This window comes from Musca autumnalis, unplaced genomic scaffold (assembly GCF_047663935.1).
Source record: "Musca autumnalis isolate F117 unplaced genomic scaffold, ASM4766393v1 scaffold_2, whole genome shotgun sequence".
Classification (NCBI taxonomy): Eukaryota; Metazoa; Arthropoda; class Insecta; order Diptera; family Muscidae; genus Musca; species Musca autumnalis.
The window spans coordinates 151,594,173-151,620,065 of NW_027411755.1; the positions used below are offsets into that span (position 1 = coordinate 151,594,173).

The 25,893-nt window shown below is 34.3% G+C and overlaps 2 protein-coding genes and 1 long non-coding RNA gene across 3 annotated transcripts; 2 read left to right on the forward strand and 1 right to left on the reverse strand.

Annotated features, from left to right (window-relative positions):
* The first annotated feature begins 8,336 nt into the window (after positions 1-8,336).
* Positions 8,337-9,878, forward strand: Sgt (small glutamine-rich tetratricopeptide containing protein). Its single transcript, XM_073969556.1, has one exon. It carries the CDS (start codon positions 8,477-8,479, stop codon positions 9,515-9,517), a length of 1,041 nt encoding a protein of 346 aa, XP_073825657.1. The 5' UTR covers positions 8,337-8,476; the 3' UTR covers positions 9,518-9,878.
* A 3,095-nt stretch (positions 9,879-12,973) lies between these two features.
* LOC141393130 (uncharacterized) lies at positions 12,974-14,241 on the reverse strand. Its single transcript, XM_073966085.1, has 4 exons — positions 13,705-14,241; positions 13,563-13,637; positions 13,392-13,502; positions 12,974-13,330 (listed from the first exon to the last, which is right to left on the reverse strand). Exons 1-4 carry the CDS (start codon positions 13,855-13,857, stop codon positions 13,097-13,099), a joined length of 573 nt encoding a protein of 190 aa, XP_073822186.1. The 5' UTR covers positions 13,858-14,241; the 3' UTR covers positions 12,974-13,096.
* Positions 14,242-14,392: 151 nt separating this feature from the next.
* LOC141393131 (uncharacterized) lies at positions 14,393-15,947 on the forward strand. The gene is made up of 3 exons (XR_012410009.1): positions 14,393-15,667; positions 15,732-15,783; positions 15,850-15,947. It is a non-coding gene; the product is annotated as an uncharacterized lncRNA (long non-coding RNA).
* The last annotated feature ends 9,946 nt before the right edge of the window (positions 15,948-25,893 follow it).

Here is a 25,893-nt window from a genome sequence, read left to right on the forward strand (position 1 = left end):
ACTCATGATTTGTCACCGAACATTTTGCTGGGTTATAGCCTTTTGCCGGGTTAACCTTCTTATGCCCGTAATTTCTACGCGTAGTTATCTATGAGTTCATAGATATCCCCCGTGTAAGCAAAGTTTCATAATTTCAATACATAGGTAACGTTACCGGGTCGAAAACGGCCGTGTTACTTACACCAAGGATTTTCCTGGTTGATCGTTGCCAATGTGTTAAAAATTTTAAAACACTTATATGTGGCAATGTTTTTACGAAATCATGAATGAAAATCAGCAATGTTACCACATGTTTTCAAAATTTACACGCCTCGGTAAATGGCACGTAGAAATTACAAAACGCGTAGGTAAAGATAACTAATAGGTAGCTACCTACCCGGTTACCTAGGGCTAGAAATTACGGGCATTAATGAGGATTTATTTGACGTATATGCAAAGGAGTTGACATTTGAAACCCAGTGGGTTTGTTAAATCCGGTAATATATAAACATACTATTAGTCCGGTTTAACTCCTTTATACCCCGGTTTCACTATTGAAGGTTAACCCAATGGGTTTAATAGATCCAGTGTGTTAATCTTTGCTGGTTACACTTAGCTTTTCTAGGATATAAACTGTCAGCTGATGTTTGTTTACGTATACATACAAAATAACTAATAATGTCGTGTTTTACACTTTTATAATTTCTCGTATGAGATATCGTCCACTCTTTGCTCATATTGGTATATTTTACACACAGGGATAAATTTTTGTATCATGGTATCAAGCGTACTTTTTGTTAAAAAAGTGTCTAATGTAAAAAAAAATAAATAATTTTATGATTTTCAAATAACTTTAGATTTATTAACTCCATAAAATCTCATGCGACCAATCGTAAACGTGTAAAACACGACAAACTCTGTTGCAAACACAGTTGCAACTTTTGGTAATTTTTGAGTAGAGTTGGATTTTTTTGCACAAATACCGAATACAACACTGTATTTTTGGTGGATTTGTACCGGATTTAAAATAAACCCAGTCGTGAGAGGATTTAATTTTTGTATGGCAAATCTGGTCAGATTTGACCAGATTAAGCAATAAATCCTCATGAAGTGGGTTAACCCGGCAAAAAGCTGTAGTGTAACCGTTCTATTACAATACATATAGAGTACGCTGGATTTACACGGTGTGCCTTAACAAATTTAAATGGAAGGTGCTTACACCTCGGAAGTTTTTGCTGATTCTGAAACTACAATGCTCATAGATTAGAAATATCAAGAAACAAAAAAATCGCCGGAGGGATTTTCAAATAAATTGCGATTTAAGTTCACATTTTTAGGGGTTCTTTAGGTTTTCACGGTTTTGCTTGGAAACCGCGAGTCCTATGGAAATGGGTCTAAAGCAAATGTTGTAGCAGAGAAAATTCTCAACAAGATTGGCCTTTATGATATTTTCGTAGGTTTTACCGTTTTTGAGATATGGAAGTTCAAATTGGGACAATGCACTGACTGTATCGTCCCCTTATAAAACAATATTATGCACAGTACCCCTTAACTAACTTTTAACGGAAACCCCTTACACATGGGATGTTTTTGCGGATTCTGAAACAGCAATGTTCATAGATAAGGAAAATAAAAAAATTGAAAAAATCGCCCGAGGGATTTTTAAATAAATCGCGATCAAAATTCACAATTTTAGGGATTTTTTAGGTTTTCACGATTTTGGATTGGATGATTTATTTTTTTATTTTTTCTAGGTTGTACCATTTTCAAGATATATAAGTTTAATTTGGGAAATTGCAGTAATAACATTGTTTTATAAGGAGGCGATACAGTCAGTGCATTGTCCAAATTTGAACTTCTATACCTCAAAATTGGTAAAACCTACGAAAATATCATAAAGGCCAATCTTGTGGAGAGTTTTCTCTGCTACAACATTTTCTTTAGACCCATTTACATAGAACTCGCGGTTTCCAAGCTAAATCGTGAAAACCTAAAGGACCCCTAAAAATGTGAACTTAAATCGCGATTTATTTTAAAATCCCTCCGGCGATTTTTTTGTTTCTTGATATTTCTCATCTATGAGCATTGTAGTTTCAGAATCAGCAAAAACTTCCGAGATTTAAGCACCTTCCATTTAAATTTGTTAAGGCACACCGTGTTTAGCAAATGCAGTCGATTGAAGCTGCCATTTTCATACAATATATGTCAAATAAATCGAGATAATGCACCTAAACGTGGTATAAGTGTATAGTCTAATAGCCCGTTTAGACTAGTCATATTAAATCGACTCGATTTCTAAATCCAACTTTCAAATCCTAGTTGTTTAGACTGGTCTAAAATGATATAACATGCCAGTCAGCTGATCTTTGTTTACATATACATACGCGAATTTGCAAAAAGAATTGCTTGAAAATTAAAAAATGGAATGGAATACTGCACAAAATAATCTGAAAAATTGCTATTAAATATGTTGTTTACAATTTATATTAAATTAAAGCTACATCTATTTTATTTTTATTTAATATTTTGTTCTATTTTTCCGCTTCTGTTTGTTTTTGTGTGTTTGTGTTTACAGTTATTTGAATAATGTAAATAATAGGTTTATGACTTTTTTACAACCTCATATCCCTGTGTCATATTTTGATGAGCTTTTGCATAAGATTAGATAAAATCTTAATTACAAGGTAATTCGATAGAAAAAAAATCATGCTTTAAAGTTTTTATAGATGTTCTTTTTGGAAAAAATTTTGGAGACACTTTAAGCACGTAAATAACAATCGTTAAAGCCACACGCCATATCCAGAATGACAAAAGCTTTTTTTCTCACCAATTTTATTGTCCTATTATTACTTACATATAATTTTATATCATATGTAGCTTTATTCCAAGTATCACATAAATTGAATGTGGTTTGTGCTGGACCCTTTTTTAATATTTAAATGGAATAAAAATTATTTTAGTCATTAATGGGCAAAATGTCATTTATTCGTGCAACAGGAAAAAAATTTGGTGCAACATTTTTTTTTAATTTCATAGGATTTTCCAAAAACAATTTTTTTTAAAGTGGTTTGTGCGTTACATTTTTTTATAATTAAATTAAAAAAAATTATAATTAAATGGAATGATCGTTCTTATTTTTGGCATTAATAGGCAAAAGTTCATTCACTCTCGCTACAGGAAATCATTTTTGAGAAAAAAGGTCAAAAAGTCATAGCCCTAGTAAATAAACGACACATGAACATAGTTGCCAATATTGGTACAGACTGCAATAGTTGCATTTTTAGGAGCAAAAAGCAGTGTTGTATATCAAAATATTTCGATTTAACATCTGATTTAAAACAAATCCATGTTTTGAGTTGATTTAATTTTGTATGGTAAATCAGCGTGGATTTGGGTGGATTAATAGTGCGGTTACACTACAGTTTTTTGCCGGGTTAACCCACTTTATGAGGATTTATTGCTTAATCTGATCAAATTTGACCAGATTTGCCATACAAAAATTAAATCCTCTCACGACTGGGTTTATATTAAATCCGGCACAAATCCACCAAAAATACAGTGTTGTATTCGGTATTTGTGCAAAAAAATCCAACTCTACTCAAAAAGTACCAAAAGTTGCAACTGTTTTTGCAACAGAGTTTGCCGTGTTTTACACGTTTACGATTGGTCGCATGAGATTTTATGGAGTTAATATGCTGTTTATATTAGAGCTTTTTGCAGGGTTAACCTTCTTTGAGAGGATTTGTTTGAAATATAAGCAATGGAATTGACATTTAAAACCCAGTCGGTTTGTTAAATCCGGTTATATATAAACGGGGTATTATAAATCTAAAGTTATTTGAAAATCATAAAATTATTTATTTTTTTTACATTAGATACTTTTTTAACAAAAAGTACGTTTGATACAATGATACAAAAATGTATCCCTGTGTGTAAAATATACCAATATGGAACGATATCTCATGCGAGAAATTGTAAAAGTGTAAAACACGACTTTATTAGTTATTTTGTATGTATACGTAAACAAACATCAGCTGACAGTTTAAATCCTCGAAAAGCTAAGTGTAACCAGCAAAGATTAACCCACTGGATCTATTAAACCCAGTGGGTTAACCTTCAATAGTGTAACCTGGGTATAAGCACTTAAATCGAGATAATGCTCTTAATCATCGTATAAGGGTATAGTCTAAACGGGTTATAACAGGGCGTTTTATGTGGATACGTATTTGGCGCATACGCAATGGACCGTTTAAATCCACTGGATTTACTAAATCCATATGTAAACTTTATCTAATAACCCGTTTACATTAGGGCTTTTTCAAATGTCAATTCAGGCCCACACTAAGAGCCCGTTTAGACTAGTCATTTTAAATCGACTCGATTTCTAAATCCAACTTTCAAATCCTAGTTGTTTAGACTAGTCTAAAATGATATAAAATGCCAGTCAGCTGATCTTTGTTTACGTATACATACGCGAATTTGCAAAAAGAATTGCTTGAAAATTAAAAATGGAATGGAATACTGACAAATTGCTATTAAATATGTTGTTTACAATTTATATTAAATTAAAGCTAAATCCATTTTATTTTTATTTCATATTTTTTCTATTTTTCCGCTTCTGTTTGTGTTTACAGTTATTTGAAAAATGTAAATAATAGGGTTATGACTTTTTTACAACCTCACATTCCTGTGTCATATTTTGATGAGCTTTTGCATAAGATTAGATAAAATCTTAATTACAAGGAGATTCGATAGAAAAAAGCTCACGCACAAAAAGCTTTTTAATTTTTATAGATTCGACTCACTTTAAGCACATAAATTACTCAAAACAATCGTTAAAGCCACACAACATATCCAAAATGACATAAGATTCTGTTTCTCACCAATTTTATCGTCATATTATTACATATATATCATTTTATATCATATAAAGCTTTATTCCATGTATCACATAAATTTAAAGTACTTTGTGCGGGACCTTTTTCAGTATTTAAATGGAAGAAAAATTATTTTAGTCATTAATAGGCAAAATATCACTTATTCGTGCAACAGGAAAACAAATTTGGAGCAAATTTTAATAGGCAAAAGTTCATTCACCGTTTACATATAAACGTACTATTATAGTACGTTTATATGTAACCAGATTTAACAAACCCACCGGGTTTCAAATGTCAATTCCTTTGCGTATGCGTAAAATAAATCCTCATTAATATGGTTAACCCTGCAAAAGGCTATAATATAAACATTGCCTTACACTTAACTGGATTTAATAAGCCCACTGGGTTTCAAATGTCAATTCCATAGCGCAACCCAGCAAAAAGTTTGCATCCGCGGATGCAGTTAAATCACTAGAACAATTGCCGCTGGAGTACATCTTTTCCTATGAATTCACCTATGAATTTTAAAAGAGAGTGAGCAGCTAGGATTATTACATAAACACAAATTATAAAAATGCTCCATTACATTTAATCGTAATTGAGTTTACTCCTCTGCTCTGCATTTTATGACACCGCAACTGATTTTGCTTCATCATCCAAATGGTTTTTCATTTTCCCCCCAGCTCCAGTTCAAAATTTACAAAAAACTCCAACTCCACTTCAAAAATAATTTGCGTCTCGTGAATTACAACAATGTTCGTAAATTTAGTTTGTATTTCTTATTTTTTTTAAACAAATTCTTATAATTTAAGACACTCTTTCTTGTGTTCAGAAAAGAAGACTTCGACATTTTTAGGGATCAAAAAATTGGCTTGCTTGGCTAGGTATCTTTAAGGGAGTGCTTCAAAAATGTATCGAGCTGAGTGCATTTTTCATAACTCCGTGTGGACTGTATCGAAAGATGTATTGAAATCATAACTCTGCTTTGCACTACTTCCACACTTTTTTGCTGGGAAACGTCAAATAAATCCTCATGAAGTGCGAGAACCAGGAAAAAAGCTCTAGTGTAACCGTGGAATTATTTGACGTATACACAATGTCCCGGTTCACACTAGTAATTTCGCTGAAATTTTGCGTTTTTGCGAAAAACGCATAATTTCAAGAAACTGTTGAACACGGTTTCATGTGTTCGTCAACTTTGCTTTGTTGCAATATTCGTATGTCTGTGTTTAGACACACAAATTTCTCGGGAAAGTAAATTGAGTTTTTGGGAGAGAGCGGAGAGGAAAGAGCTCCTCAATACTCTTTCCTACCCCCTATTGCCTAAAAACTGAATTTACTTTACCGTGTGTGTAAACACGGACTATGAAACAAACAGTCCGTTTCATGTTACATTTTCTTTTAGTTTCGGGCCACACTAGAGGAATTTCAATGAAATTTTGACATGAAACTTTGCCTTTTTTGAGAAAAACACATAATTTCAAGAAACTAGTGTACACGGTTTCATGTGTTCTGCACTTTTGCTTTGTTGCAATATTCGTATGAAACAAACATACCGTTTTATTTTACATTTTCTTTTACTTTCATGTCAAAATTTCATTGAAATTACTCTTAGTGTGGCCCGGGACTTACTTTCATATCAAAATTTCAGTGAAATTACTCTTATAGCCCGTTTAGACTATACCCTTATACGATGATTAAGGGCATTATCTCGATTTAAGTGCTTAATCCACCCAAATCCGCCCTGATTTACCATACAAAATTAAATCAACTCAAAACTTGGATTTGTTTTAAATCAAATGTTAAATCGAAATATTTTGATATAAAACACTGCTTTTTGCTACTAAAAATACAACTATTGCAGTCTGTACCAATATTGGCAACTATGTTCATGTGTCGTTTATTTACTAGGGTGATGACTTTTTGACCTTTTTTCTCAAAAATGATTTCCTGTAGTGAGAGTGAATGAACTTTTGCCTATAAAAAATGTTCTCCAAAATTGTTTTCTTGTTGCACGAATAAATGATATTTTGCCTATTAATGACTAAAATAATTTTTATTCCATTTAAATATTGAAAAAGGTCCCGCACAAAGTACTTTAAATTTATGTGATACATGGAATAAAGCTTTATATGATATAAAATGATATATATGTAATAATATGGCGATAAAATTGGTGAGAAACAGAATCTTATGTCATTCTGGATATGTCGTGTGGCTTTAACGATTGTTTTGAGTAATTTATGTGCTTAAAGTGAGTCCAATCTATAAAAATTAAAAGCTTTTTGTGCGTGAGCTTTTTTCTATCGAATCACCTTGTATTTTATCTAATCTTATGCAAAAGCTCATCAAAATATGACACAGGGATGTGAGGTTGTAAAAAAGTCATAACCCTATTATTTACATTTTTCAAATATTATTTATTCAAATATTAAATATGTTGTATACACAAAGGAATTGACAGATGAAATTGAGTGGATTTGATAAATGTAAGCATAGTATAATTTCATGAAATTTTTTAATGAAATTCACGCTAGTGTGGACCGGGACCATGGATTACTGACAAAGAAATTTTCTCGGCAATGGAGTTGAAAGTTGGTGTGGCAATGAAAATGTGTGAGTGTATTCAGCTGTAAACAGATACAACGTTTGGGTAAAGTTTTGTGTCGTTTTGGCCGTTTTTACACTGTTGGGCATGATGCCGAAAAATTCAAATTCATTTGAAATGTATGCCGGCAAACAGATAAACGCTGGACTTTGGTATCGTCGTCGCCCTGTTGTTGTTGTTTTTTTCTCGACGCCCAACGCAAAACTTTAATCAAACGTTGTATCTGTTTTCAGCTTTCTTCGTCGTTTTCGAACTGCCACTTGCATGTGTAAACGGGAGGGTAATGCAAACGCCGTTTAATGTAAAGGCAAAACCTAAATTATTGCGTGCTGTGTGTGCGTTCTTCAAAACAACAACAAAATACATGTATATCAAATTTGAACAACTTGTATTTTATTTTGAAGAACGCACACGCACTAAGGGGTAGTTTACACTATATGTAAATGTCATATGACATGAAATTTTCCATCGTTATATATTCGCTAATATGTGTAATATTGGAGATTTTCCTTACGCCATTTACTCTGTGCATCCAAACCAGCAAAATGTAAAAAAAACTACGTCTCCACATTGCCTCCGTGGGTAAATATGGAATGTTTTTATTTCGTGTCATATGACATTGATAGATAGTGTAAACTACCCCTAATGGCCCCGACACATACGGTCCGTTGCGAGTGGCGTCAGGCGTTTAAAACAACAACCACATGAAAACTGTAAGTGATGCCAGGTTTGTTCATGAATTTTTCATGTGGTTGTTGGAACGCACGCGGCACTCAACGCACCGTATGTGCCGGGGCCTTAATTTAGGTTTTGCGCTAATACCTCGTATGTTTTACGCTCCATTTTCATTTAGGGCAAATGATAACTAATATATTTATTGTGTCTTGGCAACCCAGTTCTCCACAAGAGAAAAAACAGGCACATTTTCAGCCGTATTCCTCGAGAAAAAAAACATTCTAACGTTGACGTGTGAATTTTAAAACGTTTTTATATAAATAGAATTATTACTAAGATGCCGGACGAAGTACAGCAAACATTTGTTCGTAGCTTTATTGACTACCTTAAGAAACAAATCGATTCACAGGCATTTTCTCCAGATGCCCAAGAGAGCTGCGAAGTCGCAATTCAATGTCTTCAAGCAGCATTTGATCTAGGCGACGGGGAAGAAGAAGCCACAGCAGAACAGTCACAGACGACTGCAGCACCGGCAGGTACTGAAGCCGGTGCCACCGAGGCAGCATCTAGCACATCAAAAGTAAATGCCAAGGAGGTGAATCTTTATGAATTGTTTGAAATGCATTATGTGGAAAGAAATCCAGAAATATTGAAAATGACAGAGGCAATTAAGAACGAAGGTAATCGGTTGATGAAAGATGGGAAATATAATGAAGCTTTGCTGCAATATAATCGTGCTATCACCTATGATCCCAAGAATCCTATATTTTATTGTAATCGTGCTGCTGCCTACATTAGATTAGGTGATAATGAAAAGGCAATTACCGATTGTAAATCTGCTCTGGTATACAATCCAAGTTATGGTAAAGCTTATGGTCGTTTGGGTATTGCTTACTCCAACTTGGGCAAGTACGAAGAAGCACAACAAGCATATGCCAAGGCCATCGAACTGGAACCCGAAAATCAAGATTATCGCAACAATTTGGAAGTAGCACGTAATGCTCGCAATCATGTCAGTGCCAATGTGATACCCAATCTTCAGGAGGGACTTAATGCAATGATTTCCAATCCTGCCATACGCAATCTATTCAGCAGTGCTGAAATCGATTTAGATCAACTACAGTCAATGACACAAAATCCCATGGTCATGAATACAATTGGTCAATTGTTGTCGGGAATGCAAGGTGGTGCTGGCGGAGCTGGTGGTCTGGGCGGTTTAGGTGGTGGAGCTGGTGGTATTCCAGCCATGCCAAATGATATGTTACAATTGTTCCAAGGTTTTGCTCAACAATTGGCCTCTGCCAGTCAAGGTGCGAATGCAGGCAATCAGAACTCTTCATCGAATAATGATCAAAATCCACCACCGTCATCGAACTAGATACGCCAGGCAGAGAATTGATCAGCGAATTTGTTGGGTATTTTAATAGAGACGTCACAATATACAAAAAATGTTTAATTATTACTTTTTTAAATTAAAATTCTGTATTATTTTTTATGATTTTTGCATTTGCACTTTTCTTCCGTCGTAGTTTTAATGATCGCGAAAAAAGGTAGAAAGTGAAATATGTATAAAGAAAACAAATATTTAATATGTAATGTTCATGGACTATTCGTAAAGCAAACTGGTGAAAACTTGTAGCGATATTTTAAATACATATATAACAGAAAAAAGCTTATGTAATGCAGACATATTATATAAAATGCTTCGTAATAAGCGAATATATACAAAGATATTTAAATAAGATGGTCTTTTATTTACTTCCAATAACACGGAAACTTCCCTTCTAATAGATGTCATGTCCTGTACATTTTCTTCATCATCAAAAAATAATTCCACTGAACTTATCATTTTAAAATATTTTTTTTTGCGAATTGTGCCTTTTGTACAAAGATTTAAATACATAAATATTGGATAACTCAATTGTTAACATTTGTCAATAGATGGAGTTAAGCTCTGTTGTTACGATATCATAACAACATTCTGTTAAGTAGTTAACCATTTCAGGCGTTTTTAACCGCCAAGTTCATATTCAATGAACTGGCAACTGCTATGGAATACAATCCTGAGTTCAACTTTTTGCTTTTCTATAATTTGTATAAGCCGAATTGCGCTTTAATTTATATACTTTGTTCCATAAACATTTGTGCATTATGCATCTTTTACAGTCTTTACAGTTCTATGTCTGTGTTTTGTATTAATATACAGCCCTATTCTGAACATTCCCATGGGAACTGTTTCCCATGGGAGCGAAATTTCCCATTCCCACGTTTTCCATATTCTAAACGACGTGTTTAGTTACACCAAATTATTATAGCATACTTTTGGGAGCTGTAATTTTGTTTTGTAATACAAAATGCCTATTTGCATTGAATTCGCGGTTTTTGAATTAGATTAGCAAAAGCACAACTCACTTAATTCAACAACCGTGCATTGATTTATGGATTTTTAAGTGAATGGAGTCAGCGATGTGTGATGTTGTTCTAATAAGCACATTTTCTTTAGAATGTGCGAATTGGTGTAAGCATTTTTTTAATTAGTAGGCAAAAATAATTTTTGTGTATAAAGTAATCGGAACTTTTAAGTTTGTAACGAATTTAAAAATTTAACGAGTATATCGCTAGTTTTACTTATTCCTAATGATCGCTAGAACTCGTATTTTGCATATTTAAAAAAAAAAATTCAAAAAGATAAATTCGGATATTTTTCTCAATTATTGCATATTTTTGTGTGTTATTACATATCGTCACCATAAATTTCCGAAGAGGATCTCAAAAAAAAAAAAAAAATAATAATAATAATAATAAATAAATAAAATACGTTTTTGATTGAATCTAAAACTAAAACACGTGCCCTTGAAAAATTTCAAGCTTCTACGTTCAAAAATAACGATCCTTTTCAAGAAAAGGCATTTCGGAAAATGGAATAGCATTGCAATAATTAGGCATATATGTATGTACGTTTGTGTGATCGTTGTCGTGTCGTTGAGGAGACTAACACGTTTTCAATAGAACGTTATACGGCGTTTATATTATAGTTTTTTGCAGGGTTAACCTTCTTTATGAGGATTTATTTGAAGTACACACAAGAAATGGCATTTGAAACCCAGACCCACTGGGTTAACCCGGTTATATGTAAACGGCCTATTAGCCGTCTGATTTAAAAAGCCCGAAGGTTATATTACGAAAATGAATAAAAGTTGTAAAGATTGTATATATTATGGTTATTTTCCAATATATTTTAATAATTATTGCCAAACATTCTTTTGAAATTGATTTGTTTTTACTTGCTGTGCTGCGTTAACAGAATCAACCATGACTCTTTTCTCGTATTTCAATACATATGGTCTGTTCCAGAACTGCAAAAATCTATTTTACTACTTTTTCTTGTTTTGTTCGATAACATAAAGGAAAATTTTTTATCGGTGTGAAACAGATTCTTGCAGGTTTTTGTATCATATAAGAATATGCAAAATCCGAAGTCTACTAATGACATATTTTACAGTACATTTTGTATGCTTTTATTAAGCAAACACATGGCGATTATAAATATTTGCAATAATTTTGTCGTGTAGATGTCTTAAAATATGAAATTTCATAAAAATATGAAATTTCTTTAAATTTTTTTTTCAAACTCCCACACTGTTTGCTGGGGAGATTTTTCCCACAAAATTCTCCCACAATTCAAGATAGAGAATGTATACTTTTTTCCCATGGGAACAAATTCCCAATTCGAACTTCATTCAGAATGAGGGGAGATGGGAAATGGGAAAAAAACTCCCACAAAATGTTGTTCAGAATACGAAAATGTGGGAATGGGAAAAAATTCCCAACTCCCATGCGTTCAGAATAGGGCTGATAGAGTTCACAAGTTTGAAAAAACGGTGATCGATAACACGTTGCAAGTGTGACTCATTGATGATCCCTGGCGTTCACACTATATCGTCTCAATCAGGCACTGTCATAAACTTCACGCCTCAAGCATTTTGTTCGCCCCATTTACTCCTATTTTTGGCGCTAATGGCTATATCACACCATATGCATTTACACATGTATGTTGTCACTTTGGGTATACTAATATACAGACCATCTGATGTCATACATGTGAAAAAGCATATGGTGTGATATAGCCATAAGATTTATCAGGGTATTTAAAAAGAAGGGGGTACTCTTCTTCCATCAATAAAATACTCGAAAAATAAGCGTAAATGGGGTGAACAAAATGTTTGAGAGGTGAAGTTTGTCACAGAACATACCCGATAAATTCTCATAAAAATGCTTAATCCGAAAAAAAGCTCTAATGTAAACATGGCGTTATGACCTTTTCCTGATCGTAGCTGGATGAATATTCAACGGACCGTATGTATTTGGCGTATGTGCCGAGCAGGCCTGTGGAGTTTTATGGGCCGATTCCGTACAGCGAGGCGAGTCATGTCGCGTCGTCTATCGTCTCTGTGACAAAATTTAAAAAATGCACTACGTACAACGATAGAAAATCATCGTCGATAACAAGTTATTTTTATTTTATTTTTATTCGTTAGTAAAAATGAACGGCGACAGCTAATTTGTTGTCGCCGGAAAATGAATATTACGGCGACAAAATTTGACGTCGTCGTGCGACTTTTGCCATACGTAATGGAAAAATTGCAACTGGCAACGCGACACGACTCGCCTCGCTGTACGGAATCGGCCCATTAATCTCCGCGTCAGTACAAAACATAAAGCATGTTTACATTTATGAAATTCAGAGGATTTCATGTCAATTCCATTGTTTATACGTCAAAAAACCTCCAGTGCCTTTTTTTTCAAATGTATGCACACGTAAAATAAATAGGTGTTGATTTCGTAAGTCGAGTGTATTTCAGATCACAAATGTAAATTAGCTATTAGTTAAAAAATAGTTCTTAAGCGCTCGGCATATAATCGTCGTTAATTAATCATCGTTCCAATACGATTGTATTTATATAAATATTTCAAGAGTTTGATTAATATCTTGACGACATAAAGGACAGAATTTTATTCCACGTTCATCCATTATGCGGTCGGCACAGTTGGAGCATAAACAAATATGTTTGCAAGGTAACAGAAGAATGTTTCTGGTGCGCTCTAAACATACAATACAATTTAATACAGAATCATTGTTGGCTGTTGGTGTCACGGATGAGGCATGTTTATGGTAAATAGCAAGTAGAACCTGCGGTAAATAATACAAATAATTAATTGAGTTCTATTTACTACAAAAATATTGTACCTACCCTCTTGGAAATTCTAAAACTAGATGATAATACATCTTTTAGCCAAGAAAATCTGTTGGAATACTTCTTAGAAGTTTGTTTAATTGATGACTTTCGTCGTTGCCCTGTAAACTAAAAGAGAATTGAGGAAAATGATAAATAAGGAAATAGGTACTCTTATTTTTTATTTACCCTTTTCAAGACTCTACTAACGCTTATATGCCTTTTGGGTGTTTCTTCGTTGGGTTGAATTCTCTGTTCAGCTAGCTTGAAGTTATACAATAAATAATTTCGATTTATACGTCATTGTTTACATTTCAAAAGCCATTCATACCTTTTTCAAAATAACAATTGGTCCCACCACTGTATAGGCAAAATAGCTAAAAGCAATCTTCCTCAAATCCGGATGGAATAAGACCGCCACAAGTCCACAGCAAATCACTAATGACTCCCAATGATAAGTTTTCGAATAAGAATAAAAATCCATTGTAATTCTGACATTAGATTCGGCATAATTAGCATTTAATTTTGTTTCATGGTAATTGTGTGTTAATTTGGTGGGTGTGCCAAATCTACTTGTCTTGCCTGCCTGATACAACAATTTGTGTTTATGTACGTTGGCTTTTTTGTTTACATTTTTTTCTTTGACATAACCATGGCACAATTGCCAGATAGATGCATCAGCCAACAACTACAACAAAAACCAGTTCAGTATAAAGCGATTCACATAATTTTTTCAACAAAATGTTGTTAGGCAGATCTTAATAAAAGCATTATTACAAAAATTCACAATTTTTCGTTTAAATTTTTGTTTTTTTAATTTTGTGTTTTCAATCAGACAACGAAGCGAATTGATTTTTTCGGCGGCGGCGGCTCATCATTTGCAAGGACGGCGGCGGCGCGCCATTCGTACTTTTGTCGGCGGCGACTGAATTTCGGCGCAATTTGTTAAAAATCAAATATATACATACTCTAATTTTCTTACCTCTTGGAACCTCAAATATCGAAATACTGCTATTTTTTAGAAGGCCAAAACTTAGAACTATGCGTGTTGCGTATAAAAATACAAAAACAAAATACATGTATTTCAATTGAATTACATGTATTTTGTTTTTGTATTTTTATACGCAACACGCATAGTTCTAAGGGGTAGTTTACACTACATGTAAATGTCATATGACATGAAATTTTTCATCGTTATATATTCGCTAATACATGCAATATTGGAGATTTTCCTTACGCCATTTACTCTGTGGGCCCACACCAGCAAAAATGTAAAAAAACTAACCTGATCACAAATATATAAAACATTTGTTGCGGAAATCCATACTTCCCGAGATAGGGGCCTTTGAATTTCCAAAAGTTCCCTTGTAAAAAATGCCACCTAATAAGACAAAAATTTAAAAATAAAAAAATGTTGCTCCCTTGCTCTAGGTTTGCACCTGTCCAAAGGATAAAGTCTTAAAATGTCGGCCGAAGTCCGGCTAATTAAAGAATTACAATTAAACCAATTTTTTTAGCATAGTGAGTACATTCAACTTGCTCCGTATTCTGAATGACCAATCTTCTGTAGACCTTGGTGGAGGGTATAAAAAAGTTGTTAATGTATTAAAACTTCATATCATTCTGTTTTATATAAGAAACCGAGTTGGAACTGATCCTCACAAGTGATATAAGATTTTTTTTTTAAAAAAGTGGCAGTCTATTTGCACAAAACATACCGTGTAGAAACCGCTTTACCACTTTTGGGAATTATACAACTTTTACCACTTTATAATGTACAGGAACAGGCCAATATTATAGCTTCTTGCCGGGTGAACCTTTTTTACCGCGATTTTTTGACATATGGAAATGATATTTGAAACGCAATGTGTTTAATAAATCCGGTTATATGTAAGCGTACTGGATTCATTGCATTTTTTGCAAGATTATTTTTCGTAGCCAACAAAAAATTAGTCGACATGATATCCAAAACTTCAAAAACTGAAGGCATTACAATTCATGAAGGAAACCCAATAGACAATCGAATCGTTGATGACATTTTCGTCGACGATTCGTTGAGGAAATCTACGAAATTGTCATGTACGACAACTTGCATGACCATGTCTTGCATTGTGTCTTGGCAACAAACCCAAAAAATGCTCAAGAAAGCGAGCTTTGAAATAATTGTACATATATTTATGAAAATATTCAATTTTCTATTTGTAATAAATTTAATATTATAAAATCATAAAATTTGGAAACCGCGTCACGATGTAAACAATTATTTTTCATAGAAAGTGCATTAAATAAAAACGGTAAGTAAAAATAAGTAATTACATTAAAAATAATTGTAGTTATTCTTTAAATACGTGTATTTAGGTTTGAGGCATGGCGAACTTTGAAAATCGCAATATGAAGCACGTGGTATATGGTAAGATTTTCGAAAATATTAGTGGTTATTTACAACAGTCATTTATATGTATGTATTTTTTTGCAGAATCCACAAAGTGAGCGAGATCGCCCCCTCAGTCGGTTGGGGAAAGAAGTGAGTCGCGGAAAAGGTGGAAAAAAGTGCTGACATTCAGAACATGCGGGAATTAAGTATAATTAATTTAAGATAACATTTGTAGACATAATATACATATTTTATAATTTAATAAAAATAAAAAATTGACACACAACAAAATAAAATTGTCTTTAGTATGGTCGTTAACGACAAATAGCAAGACAATGTCTTTAAAGCAGTCGTCAACGAAATAATGGGTTTTTTGTCATCCAAGTCGTCATCGACGACAGCTTCGCTTACCATGTCGCCCATGTTGTCGTGCATGAATACTGGGACACTTGTGTGAAAAAGTCGTCAACGATTCCAAAGGGCTGTCTGCAAAGAGTCGTGAACGAAATGGAAATGTCGTGCACGAGTCATCAATGTTGTCTTGAAGACACTTTCTATTGGGAACCCCCCTTCGATTGTATATGTGTATGTATTGAGAAAATGATTCCTAGACAAGACACTAGGGTGACTTGATAAAGAAAAAGACTTCAATAAATACTTCATAATTACAAATTTGTAAAAATGTTTGTATAAATAGAAGTTATCAAAATCAGCCTTTGTCTTCTAGCCATTAGCATTCAAATACGCCTGATAAGCCTGGCTTAAACCACCTGGCGAAACGATCGTAGCGTAATGGTTGAGTGTGTGGTATTTCGCTAGAATTCATTTTTCAATGCAAAACTCCTTAGGCCATGTCAGCTCGATTAATCCAATTAATTAATTAAAAACTTTCATAAATAACGGCCTTCGTCCTAAAAAGACAATAATAAATAAAAAAAAATAATTAATTCACTAAAAAATTTCGGCGCGCGCCATCCTCGCTCGAATTGACAGCTGCGCATTTTTAGCCGATTTGAGCCGATGTAGTCGGCGGCGGCTAAACCCCTAAAAAATGATCGGCGGCGACGCGCCGCCGACTGAAAGTCGACTCGCTTCCACCTCTGTTTTCAATTACAACTTTTTTGACAGCTTGCAGTACATCAGCTGGGCTGATGCGGGTACCTGTAGGATGTAGAGGTAGGCCAGGTATGAAAATCACTGAGAAATGCCAACCTGCAGCCATGGCTTAAAAGTCAAATGGCATGGTACAATAATAATGGTAGATGTACCTGCATAGCTATCCCGTATTACAAAAAACATATGGAACTTAGAGCTTCACTTTTGGTATGTTAAAACATTTCTTTAGCTAGGCTCCAGAATATTCTTGTTGGAAAAGTGTTCCGAAAATAGCAAAAGTTCTTCCCAAACTTATGACAATGAAAAAATGTCATTCACTTATTTTCTACTTGACAAGTTTGGCTAATCTGACATCGTGATTGCTGGCATCCGATTTGCAGATAAATGTCAGCAGAATTTTTACAAAAATTCTAATTTTTACATTCCCGTACTTTTGGAACAAATTTAAATTAATATCAATATTTGATAAATTGTTCATTCGTATGTTTTGCTAAAAAAATCAACAATTTTATTTTGCCGCTCGAATACATATTTTTTGTCCTTGTTTTCAATTTTAAGATATAGTATTAGTCCCAATTTACATTGGGCGAGTTTACTTGCGGCAATTGTCATTTTGTAGGAGAGAGAGGTGAGGCACATGGTAACCCTTTGCCTCTCAGCACCCTCTCTCACCTACAAACTGACAATTGCCGCAAGTAAACTCGCCTAATGTAAATTGGGACTAACAGCAGAAGTTTTTTGTTGGAACAATTCAGCGATACATCTACCTTTATGATTGCATAATATCAAAAACAGTACAAAATGTCAGCCCTGCTTTTGACAGATTAGGCCATAAAAAGAAAAAAATTATAATCAGCTGTTAGCTGTGGCCTACCTTTACTTTATTCTACCATGCACTACAGTTTTTTGCCGGGTTAACCCACTTTATGAGGATTTATTGCTTAATCTGGTCAAATCTGACCAGATTTGCCATACAAAAATTAAATCCTCTCACGACTGGGTTTATTTTAAATCCGGCACAAATCCACCAAAAATACAGTGTTGTATTCGGTATTTGTGCAAAAAATCCAACTCTACTCAAAAAGTACCAAAAGTTGCAACTGTTTTTGCAACAGAGTTTGTCGTGTTTTACACGTTTACGATTGGTCGCATGAGATTTTATGGAGTTAATAAATCTAAAGTCATTTGAAAATCATAAAATTATTTATTTTTTTACATTCTTCTTCTTCTTTATTTACTCATCCGTTATCCGGATATAAGTGATCGTACAATTCATTTTGTTTTTTAATCCCAGCAAAATAAATTGGAAGTAGTGCAATGTAGACTGCTTCTATCACGGCATGTTTTGATGCCGTTCAAACGGAGTCGTGAAAAAGGCACTCCAATCCTCACATTTTAACCGCATTTGGATGCAATCCAAAGAATCACATCCACTTGTCACATTTTAACAACATCCGGATGCAGTTCAACGGAGTCGTGAAAAAGGCACTCCAATTCCTCACAATTTAACAGCATCCGGATGCAGTCCAAACGGAGTCGTGAAAAAGGCACTCCGTTCGCTACATTTTATTAGCAGTTGTTAGAGATCCCTATATGTACATAAATCAGATTGTACATCTCTACAGGCAGCGGCTTTCATTTTCCAAAAAGAGATAAGCGTGTTAACTAAAGCTGGCAAAAAATCGATGGCACTATCGATAATATCGATTATTATTTAAAAATTCAATATCGATAGATAGTTTTGCCTATCGATATTATCGGAACAAAAACCCCTAACCTGAATTTCATTCAAATAAATAGAAATTTCGCTGCTTTTCGGTTATGTGTGTGTGAGGAAGTAAGCCCGCAGTCCCACATACACATTTTTCGGCAAAATAAATGGTCTGTTCCAGTACTGCAAGAATCTACTAATTTTTACTATTTTTTCCGATAACATAAAGGAACAAATGTTATCGTAGTAAAAAATAGTAGCTTCTTGCAGGTTCTGGAACAGAGCAAAAATGTATTTTTTTATATTTTTTATAAAATAAATGCAGTTGTTTATTCTTCTTTACATTTCTCTGAACTACTTGTGCAAAATTTCAAGAAAATCATTGACATTTCCGCCATTTTTCATCTCCAAATTAATGGTGATGACAACTTATCGATAATATCGATAGCAATCGATATTTTAAAACATTATATCGAAAATATCTAATGTTGGGAATATCGATGGTTTGCCAGCTCTAGTGTTAACATGTCCAAACATTTGTTAATACAAACAGAAGAAAATTTCCGAATGGAGTGCTGTTGGAGTACGTGTCGAAATCTTAACTGGTGATGGGAAGACAACCCATTTAGCAAATGAAGCAAAAACAGTTCAGCTTGGAACAAATGCAAGCGCAGGAAACACGCATGTTTGCGATTGAATTCAATGGAGAATTTTCATCATTTGTGTTAATGTAATAAAGTTGTTAATATTTTTGTTTTGCACAAATAATAAATACATTTTATTTGTTCTGGCATATTTTGTAATGGCTTGCACAATTTCCGCAGAATGCCTGTACCAAACACGTGCTTTGGACTGCCTCCTATTCTACCCCAAAGGGTTAGTTAAAATGCAATGCCAAAGGGTCAGTTAAAATGCAGTGCCAAAGGGTTAGTTAAAATGCAGTGTTTTGGAGTGCATCTTTCAGTAGTCACGCTCTTGTAAAAATCATCAGTGAAAATGCATAATTTGATGCACATCCAGATCACTTGTACATATCATTTAACTGCATCTTTGGAGGCAAACATTTTGCTGGGATATTTATCGCATTATATTTATGTTATAGTATAGTGGTTGTCAGCTCTCTGTGTCTTGCAGCATTCAGCAGATCAGTTTCGTCGGTATAACCTGTCCAGTCCATGATGTTTTTGAGCCAAGATTTTTCTTTTCTTCCTCTAGCACGCCTTCCATCAATTTTTCCTTTTAAAATTGCTTGTAAAATGTTGTATTTATTGTTCCTTAATACGTGTCCAAGATATGCTATTTTGCGACTTTTTATTGTTGTTATTAACTGCCGGCTTACATTCATCCTTCTTAGTACTTCGTCATTAGAAATTTTCGCAGTCCATGGTATTTTCAGTACTCGCCGGTAAATCCACATTTCGAAGGCTTCCAATTTTCTTTCATCAGAGGATTTGAGCGTCCAAACTTCTGTTCCATATAGCAGCACCGACCAAATATAGCATTTTATAAAACGTACTTTCGTTGTTACGTTTATGTCATGGCTTTTCATAAGTTTGTTGTATTTACAAAAAGCATCTCGCGCCATCTCTATACGACTTTTAATCTCTTTCGAGGGATTCCATTGGTCGTTTATTAGTATCCCTAGATATTTAAAAGATCGCACTCTTTCAATTTCTGTACCTTGAACTTTTAAGGTCACATCTGCATGGGGATTTTTTCTGCTTATGACCATATATTTCGTCTTCTTCATGTTTATTTTAAGGACATATTTCCCACTTACACGTGCAAGTTTCTCCACAAGTTTCTGGAGACCGGATATACTTCCAGCCAGTAACGTGGCATCGTCCGCATACCTTATGTTATTAATTATTTTCCCATGAATTTTTATTCCGACGTTTTCTCCTTCTAGCGTTTCTTGGAATATTTTCTCTGAATATACATTAAACAATAAGGGAGATAGAAGACAGCCCTGTCTAACACCCCTTGAGATGCCAATTTCTTTTGTTGGTTCTCCACTTACTTCAATTCTTGCCGACTGATTCCAATAGAGACTTTTTATGCACATAAGTTCATTGTCTTGCATTCCTATATCATGTAATATTTCCATTAATTTATCGTGTTTGACGGTATCGAAAGCCAATAAAACACATGAATACATCCTTCTGGGCATCCCTACATTTTTGTGTTATAATTTGGATGCAGTATAGTGCTTCTCTTGTACCCATTCCTTCTTTAAACCCAAATTGGGTATTTCCCATGTGTGCTTCACATATTTTGTATATTCTACTATGAATAATCTTTAGAAATATCTTCAAGGCATGACTCATTAAGCTAATGAGTCTGAAGTCACTGCATTGTTTTGCATTATTTTTCTTGGGTATTGCGATGAAGGTTGATTTTAGCCATTCTTGTGGATAGTTTCCAGTGTTGTATATGTAATTAAAAAGGTTGACTAGTAGGTGTATATTGCTGGAATCAATAAGTTTCAGTAATTCTGATGGGATTTCGTCCGGTCCTGTAGCCTTTCTGTCTTTCAATGATTTTATAGCGCGTTCTACTTCGCTCTGCGTTATAGGCGTCCCTCTTCTTGGAATTTCCGAATCATCCTCATAAGATGATCGTTCGCTATCAGTAAAAAGATTGGTAATATATTCCTCCCATATATGCTTCCTTCCCTCCAAGTCAAATACAGCTTCATTGTTTTTGTTAATTAGAACTGGATTGGTTATTTTCTTTCCATATACTCCGGCGGCTCCCTTTAGCTTCTTGTGGAGGTTAAAATCATCGTGTATACTTTGTAGAAATTCAATTTCCTGGCATTTGGCATTCAAATTCGCATTTTTGGCTGTTCGGGTCGCAGATCGTATCTCCTTATTTATCTCCCAGTATTTTTCATAGTTTTTATTTCTGTATTTGCTTCGCTCATTCCATAGTTCTCGAATCTCGTCGGTAATCCATTCTTCTGTTCTTGATGATGTTCGCTTTCCCAGAGTGTTCTTTGCAGTCGTGTTTATAACATATTTCACCTTGTTCCACAATTCGTGCATATTTTCTTCATTCAACTGTTGTAGTTGTCCATTTATATTGTTTTGCAGCTCATGTTTAGTTGCCGAGCCTTTAAGGTTTTCAATATTCATTTTATTTTGGGGCTGTTTTATCCGATTTGATGCGAGCTTAATTCGTATATTTGCCACGAGTAAGTTGTGATCCGATGGCACATCTGCTCCTGGGTAGGTCGAACATTTTGTAACACTGGAGAAATATCTTTTATTTATTATTATGTAGTCTATTTGGTTTCTCACAATTTGGTTTTCATTGTCCTGTGGGGATTTCCAGGTGTATAACCGTCTGGGATGTAGGGGAAAACACGTATTGGTCACTTTCATACAATATTCCTGACAAAATTGCACTAGTCTGTCTCCTCTATCATTTCGTTCGCCTAGGCCATATTTTCCCGTAATATTTTCAACTTCTTGGTTTCCGACCTTGGCATTAAAGTCGCCTTGTATTATTGTTATTTCGTGTTTTTTTGTCATCTTTAGTAACTGCGCAATATCATTATAAAATTCTTCGACTTCATTCAAATTTGCATCTCCAGTGGGAGCATAGACTTGTATGATATTAAAATTTAGCGGTTTTCCGCTTATTTTTAACAACACTGTCCTGTCTGACTTTGGAACGAATCCCGTGACACAGGCCGCTATATGATTTTTAACAATAATAGATACTCCTCTTCTGTGAGCACCCTCCTGGTTTCCTGAATGATAGACCGTCATACTTTCTGATCTGAAATCACCGCATTCCGTCCACCATGTTTCGCTGACACCTAAGATATCAATTTGGAGTCGGTTCATCTCGCTTATTGTGTTATGAAGTTTTCCACTTTCGTAAAGACTTCTCACATTCCAAGTTCCAATTACAAGTTTTTGTTTAGTTTTACCTCCGGGGATTCTTAGCACCCTCTGATTGCCGGAGACTGAGGGCCGTTTGTTTTGCGTTGTATTGTTCATGTTTTGTACGATTTTCAAGGGATTATACATCAGTGGTTTCCCCTTGCCTTCTGATGGGTTTATAGTTTCCTTCTATATATCAGCCGCTCCACTGGAGTACAGACGCTGCTTGCTGCCACCGAATCTCGATCAGACGCTGCATTTTTCCTTTTTTTTTTTTGGTTCGCCCCGCATATTTTATTTTTGCGATACCCGTCATATCTGATGAGCGTTCCCCTATCCACCACCTGGGGAGGCGTCCGATGGGAGAAAACAAGGAGGAAAAAAACTCCGCACGGATTTTTTTTTACATTAGACACTTTTTTAACAAAAAGTACGCTTGATACCATGATACAAAAATGTATCCCTGTGTGTAAAATATACCAATATGAGCAAAGAGGGGATGCTATCTCATACGAGAAATTGTAAAAGTGTAACACACGACTTTATCAGTTATTTTGTATGTATACGTAAACAAACATCAGCTGACAGTTTATATCCTCGAAAAGCTAAGTGTAAGCAGCAAAGATTAACCCACTGGATCTATTAAACCCAGTGGGTTAACCTTCAATAGTGTAACCGGGGTATAACTTAGTTCGGTTTCTCAATGGGTGGAAGAACTCTACGAAGAAAATAATCAATAAAGATTCATATTTTGGTATATTCCCAATATGACGGTACATACATTTTGTATATATAACAATTTTAATCTTGGAAGTAAAGTGTGAATATTGCATTTTTAGTTTCACATAAAAGCTTTGTTCCAGAACTAAAAAGTTTTTACAAGTTTTACGACTTTAAAGGCCTGCGTACATAAGCTGCTTTGCCTGATTGCCTTGCTTTGCTGCTTCAATAAAAAAAATAAAAGAACAAAGAAGGCCGACCCAATTTCCAACTGATGGCAACCCAGTTCGAAATTTCGTCTTTATTCTATTATTTTTATTACGTCAGAAATGAAGCAGGTAAGCAAGGCAATCAGGCAAAGCAGCTTATGTACGCAGGCCTTTACACCTTTTACCCGAAAACCCGTTTCCGTACACAAAAAATTTGTAAAATGTTCACTTCTCTTCAAACAAAAATGGCGCTGAATGACGCTCTCCATGGTACAATCATGGCATAATAAGAGAGGTAAAGTCAGGCAAACATATGATTACAATTTTTTTTAAAAATTTGTCTTTGACAACACTCAACTTTCAAATGAAATGAAAACATGCAATTGTCAATTGTGGCAAATAGTATTTATGTATACATACTTTTATGACAGTTACCTTTAAAATTAATTTGAATTTACAAATTGTGATTTCAAACGAAATATTTTCAATTTTTCAAAATGAGATCCTGCTTTCTGTGTGAAAAAAAGGACTGTGGAAGAAATAGTTCCTTCTTCCACATCCCAACAGATGAGGTAATGCGCTTGAAGTGGTCAGAAGCATGTGGGATTAATTTCAGTAGTAAAGAATTTATATGCGGAGACCACTTTTTGCCATCTGATATTTTAAAGATTTCCAGAGGATATTATTTATTACCAACTGCCGTACCATTTGTTGTTACATCTGGATATGACGAGCTTGAGTAAGATTACAAATATTTCAAGAAAAGAAATAAATTAACGAGAATTTTTTGGTATTAGTGAATGTCTTATGGCCGTAGATGAAGAACGTGAAATCTTGGAAAGTACTGAAAATGTTATGGGCTCAGATGATGAACTTGAATTCTTGGAAAATACGGAATGTTTTATGGGTATGAATGGGGAACGTGAATTCTTGGAAAATAATGATACCGTTGACTCAATTGAAAATGGGTAAATATTTATTTAAAACATGATTATTTAAGTCGATGACATTGTCTTCATCGAAACAAACTAAGTCACTATGGCGTATACTAAAATTATATTTCTGCGACTAGTCTTTATTATTTGTTTTCATACCCTCCACCATAGTATGGAGGGTATATTAAGTATGTTTTTCCGTTTGTAACGCATTGAAATATTCATTTGCGACCCTGATTGTGTACCATTACACTTGTTTATTATAATACATCATTCGTCATTTATTATTCCAGCTCGAAATACAAAAATTCTTCAAGAAACTAAAAATGTTAAAAATGACCCCACTGAATTTATGGTTTTAGGATCCAATGATCAGATCAACCAGAATATAATGAATTCCTCTAATTTCAAAGAGCCTGAAAACGAAGGCGTGGCTTTATCTTCAAATAATCAGGTCAATCCGATTTCCAATTGATCCCTTGAATTTCGAAGAGGCTGAAAATGAAGATGTTGCTTTATGTTTCAATGATCAGATGAATACTAGTGAAATTGATCCCTTGCTTTGTGAAAGTTCTGAAAACGAGCTGGTGGCTTTAGAATCCAATGTTCAGATCAATCCCAGTGCAGTTGATCCATTTATTTTCGAAGGTATTGAAAACGAAATGTTGGGCTTTAAAGATGTACAAAGAGAACCAGTTGAAGATGTCGGGCAACTCCAGGGAGACGCTCTCGAAAAAATGGCTGGGTACGTTATTTTGAAACTGAATTTGAATGAATACGAAGATCACGAGAAAACCGGCTCTTGGGTGGATCAAATTTCTTTGGGCTTCCTTAAAAAACCTAATCAAGAGTTCTTAAAATATATTACAAGTCTTGAATACGTCTTTGCATCTATTAATGGCTCAAAAATAGATCATAATAACAATTTACAGCGTAGACTATTGCAACTTAGCAATCAAGTAAATTTACCAGAGAAGGTAAAAAAATTCTTTTTTAAATGCCGAATGCATTTTAGAATTAGACATTTAAATAACAATTTAGGAATAGTGAAAGCAAAAAGCAAATTGAAAGGATATTCAAAATTGGCAAAAATGAAACTATAATCGTTATTAAATTTATCTTCAAACTACTAAAACTTTTCAAATGTACGGTTTAGGATTTTAAGTTGTCATCTAACGCATAAACTATACAAATATCCGATATGAAATACTGTTGAAAATTAAATAAAAATATATTGTTCTAAAATGTTATATATATATAAAACAAAAATTTTTCTGTTGGTATTCATTTTAAAATAATCTAAGAAGAGGTACGTGCGTTTGATAATGGTGTCACGCGGTACTAATTTTAAATACATGTATTTTGTCGAATTTTCATCTACCACGAAATATTCAGACTTCCATTTACACCATACATGTTCGGACATATGGCCTACAGACGTTCTATACCCCCACCATTGAATTAAACTAGTTCTACGAAGATATTTTTATTGAAGTCTCATATAACAGCATATCCATGACAATACCTTGTGTCAAATGTGATTTAAATTTTCAACGTATCGC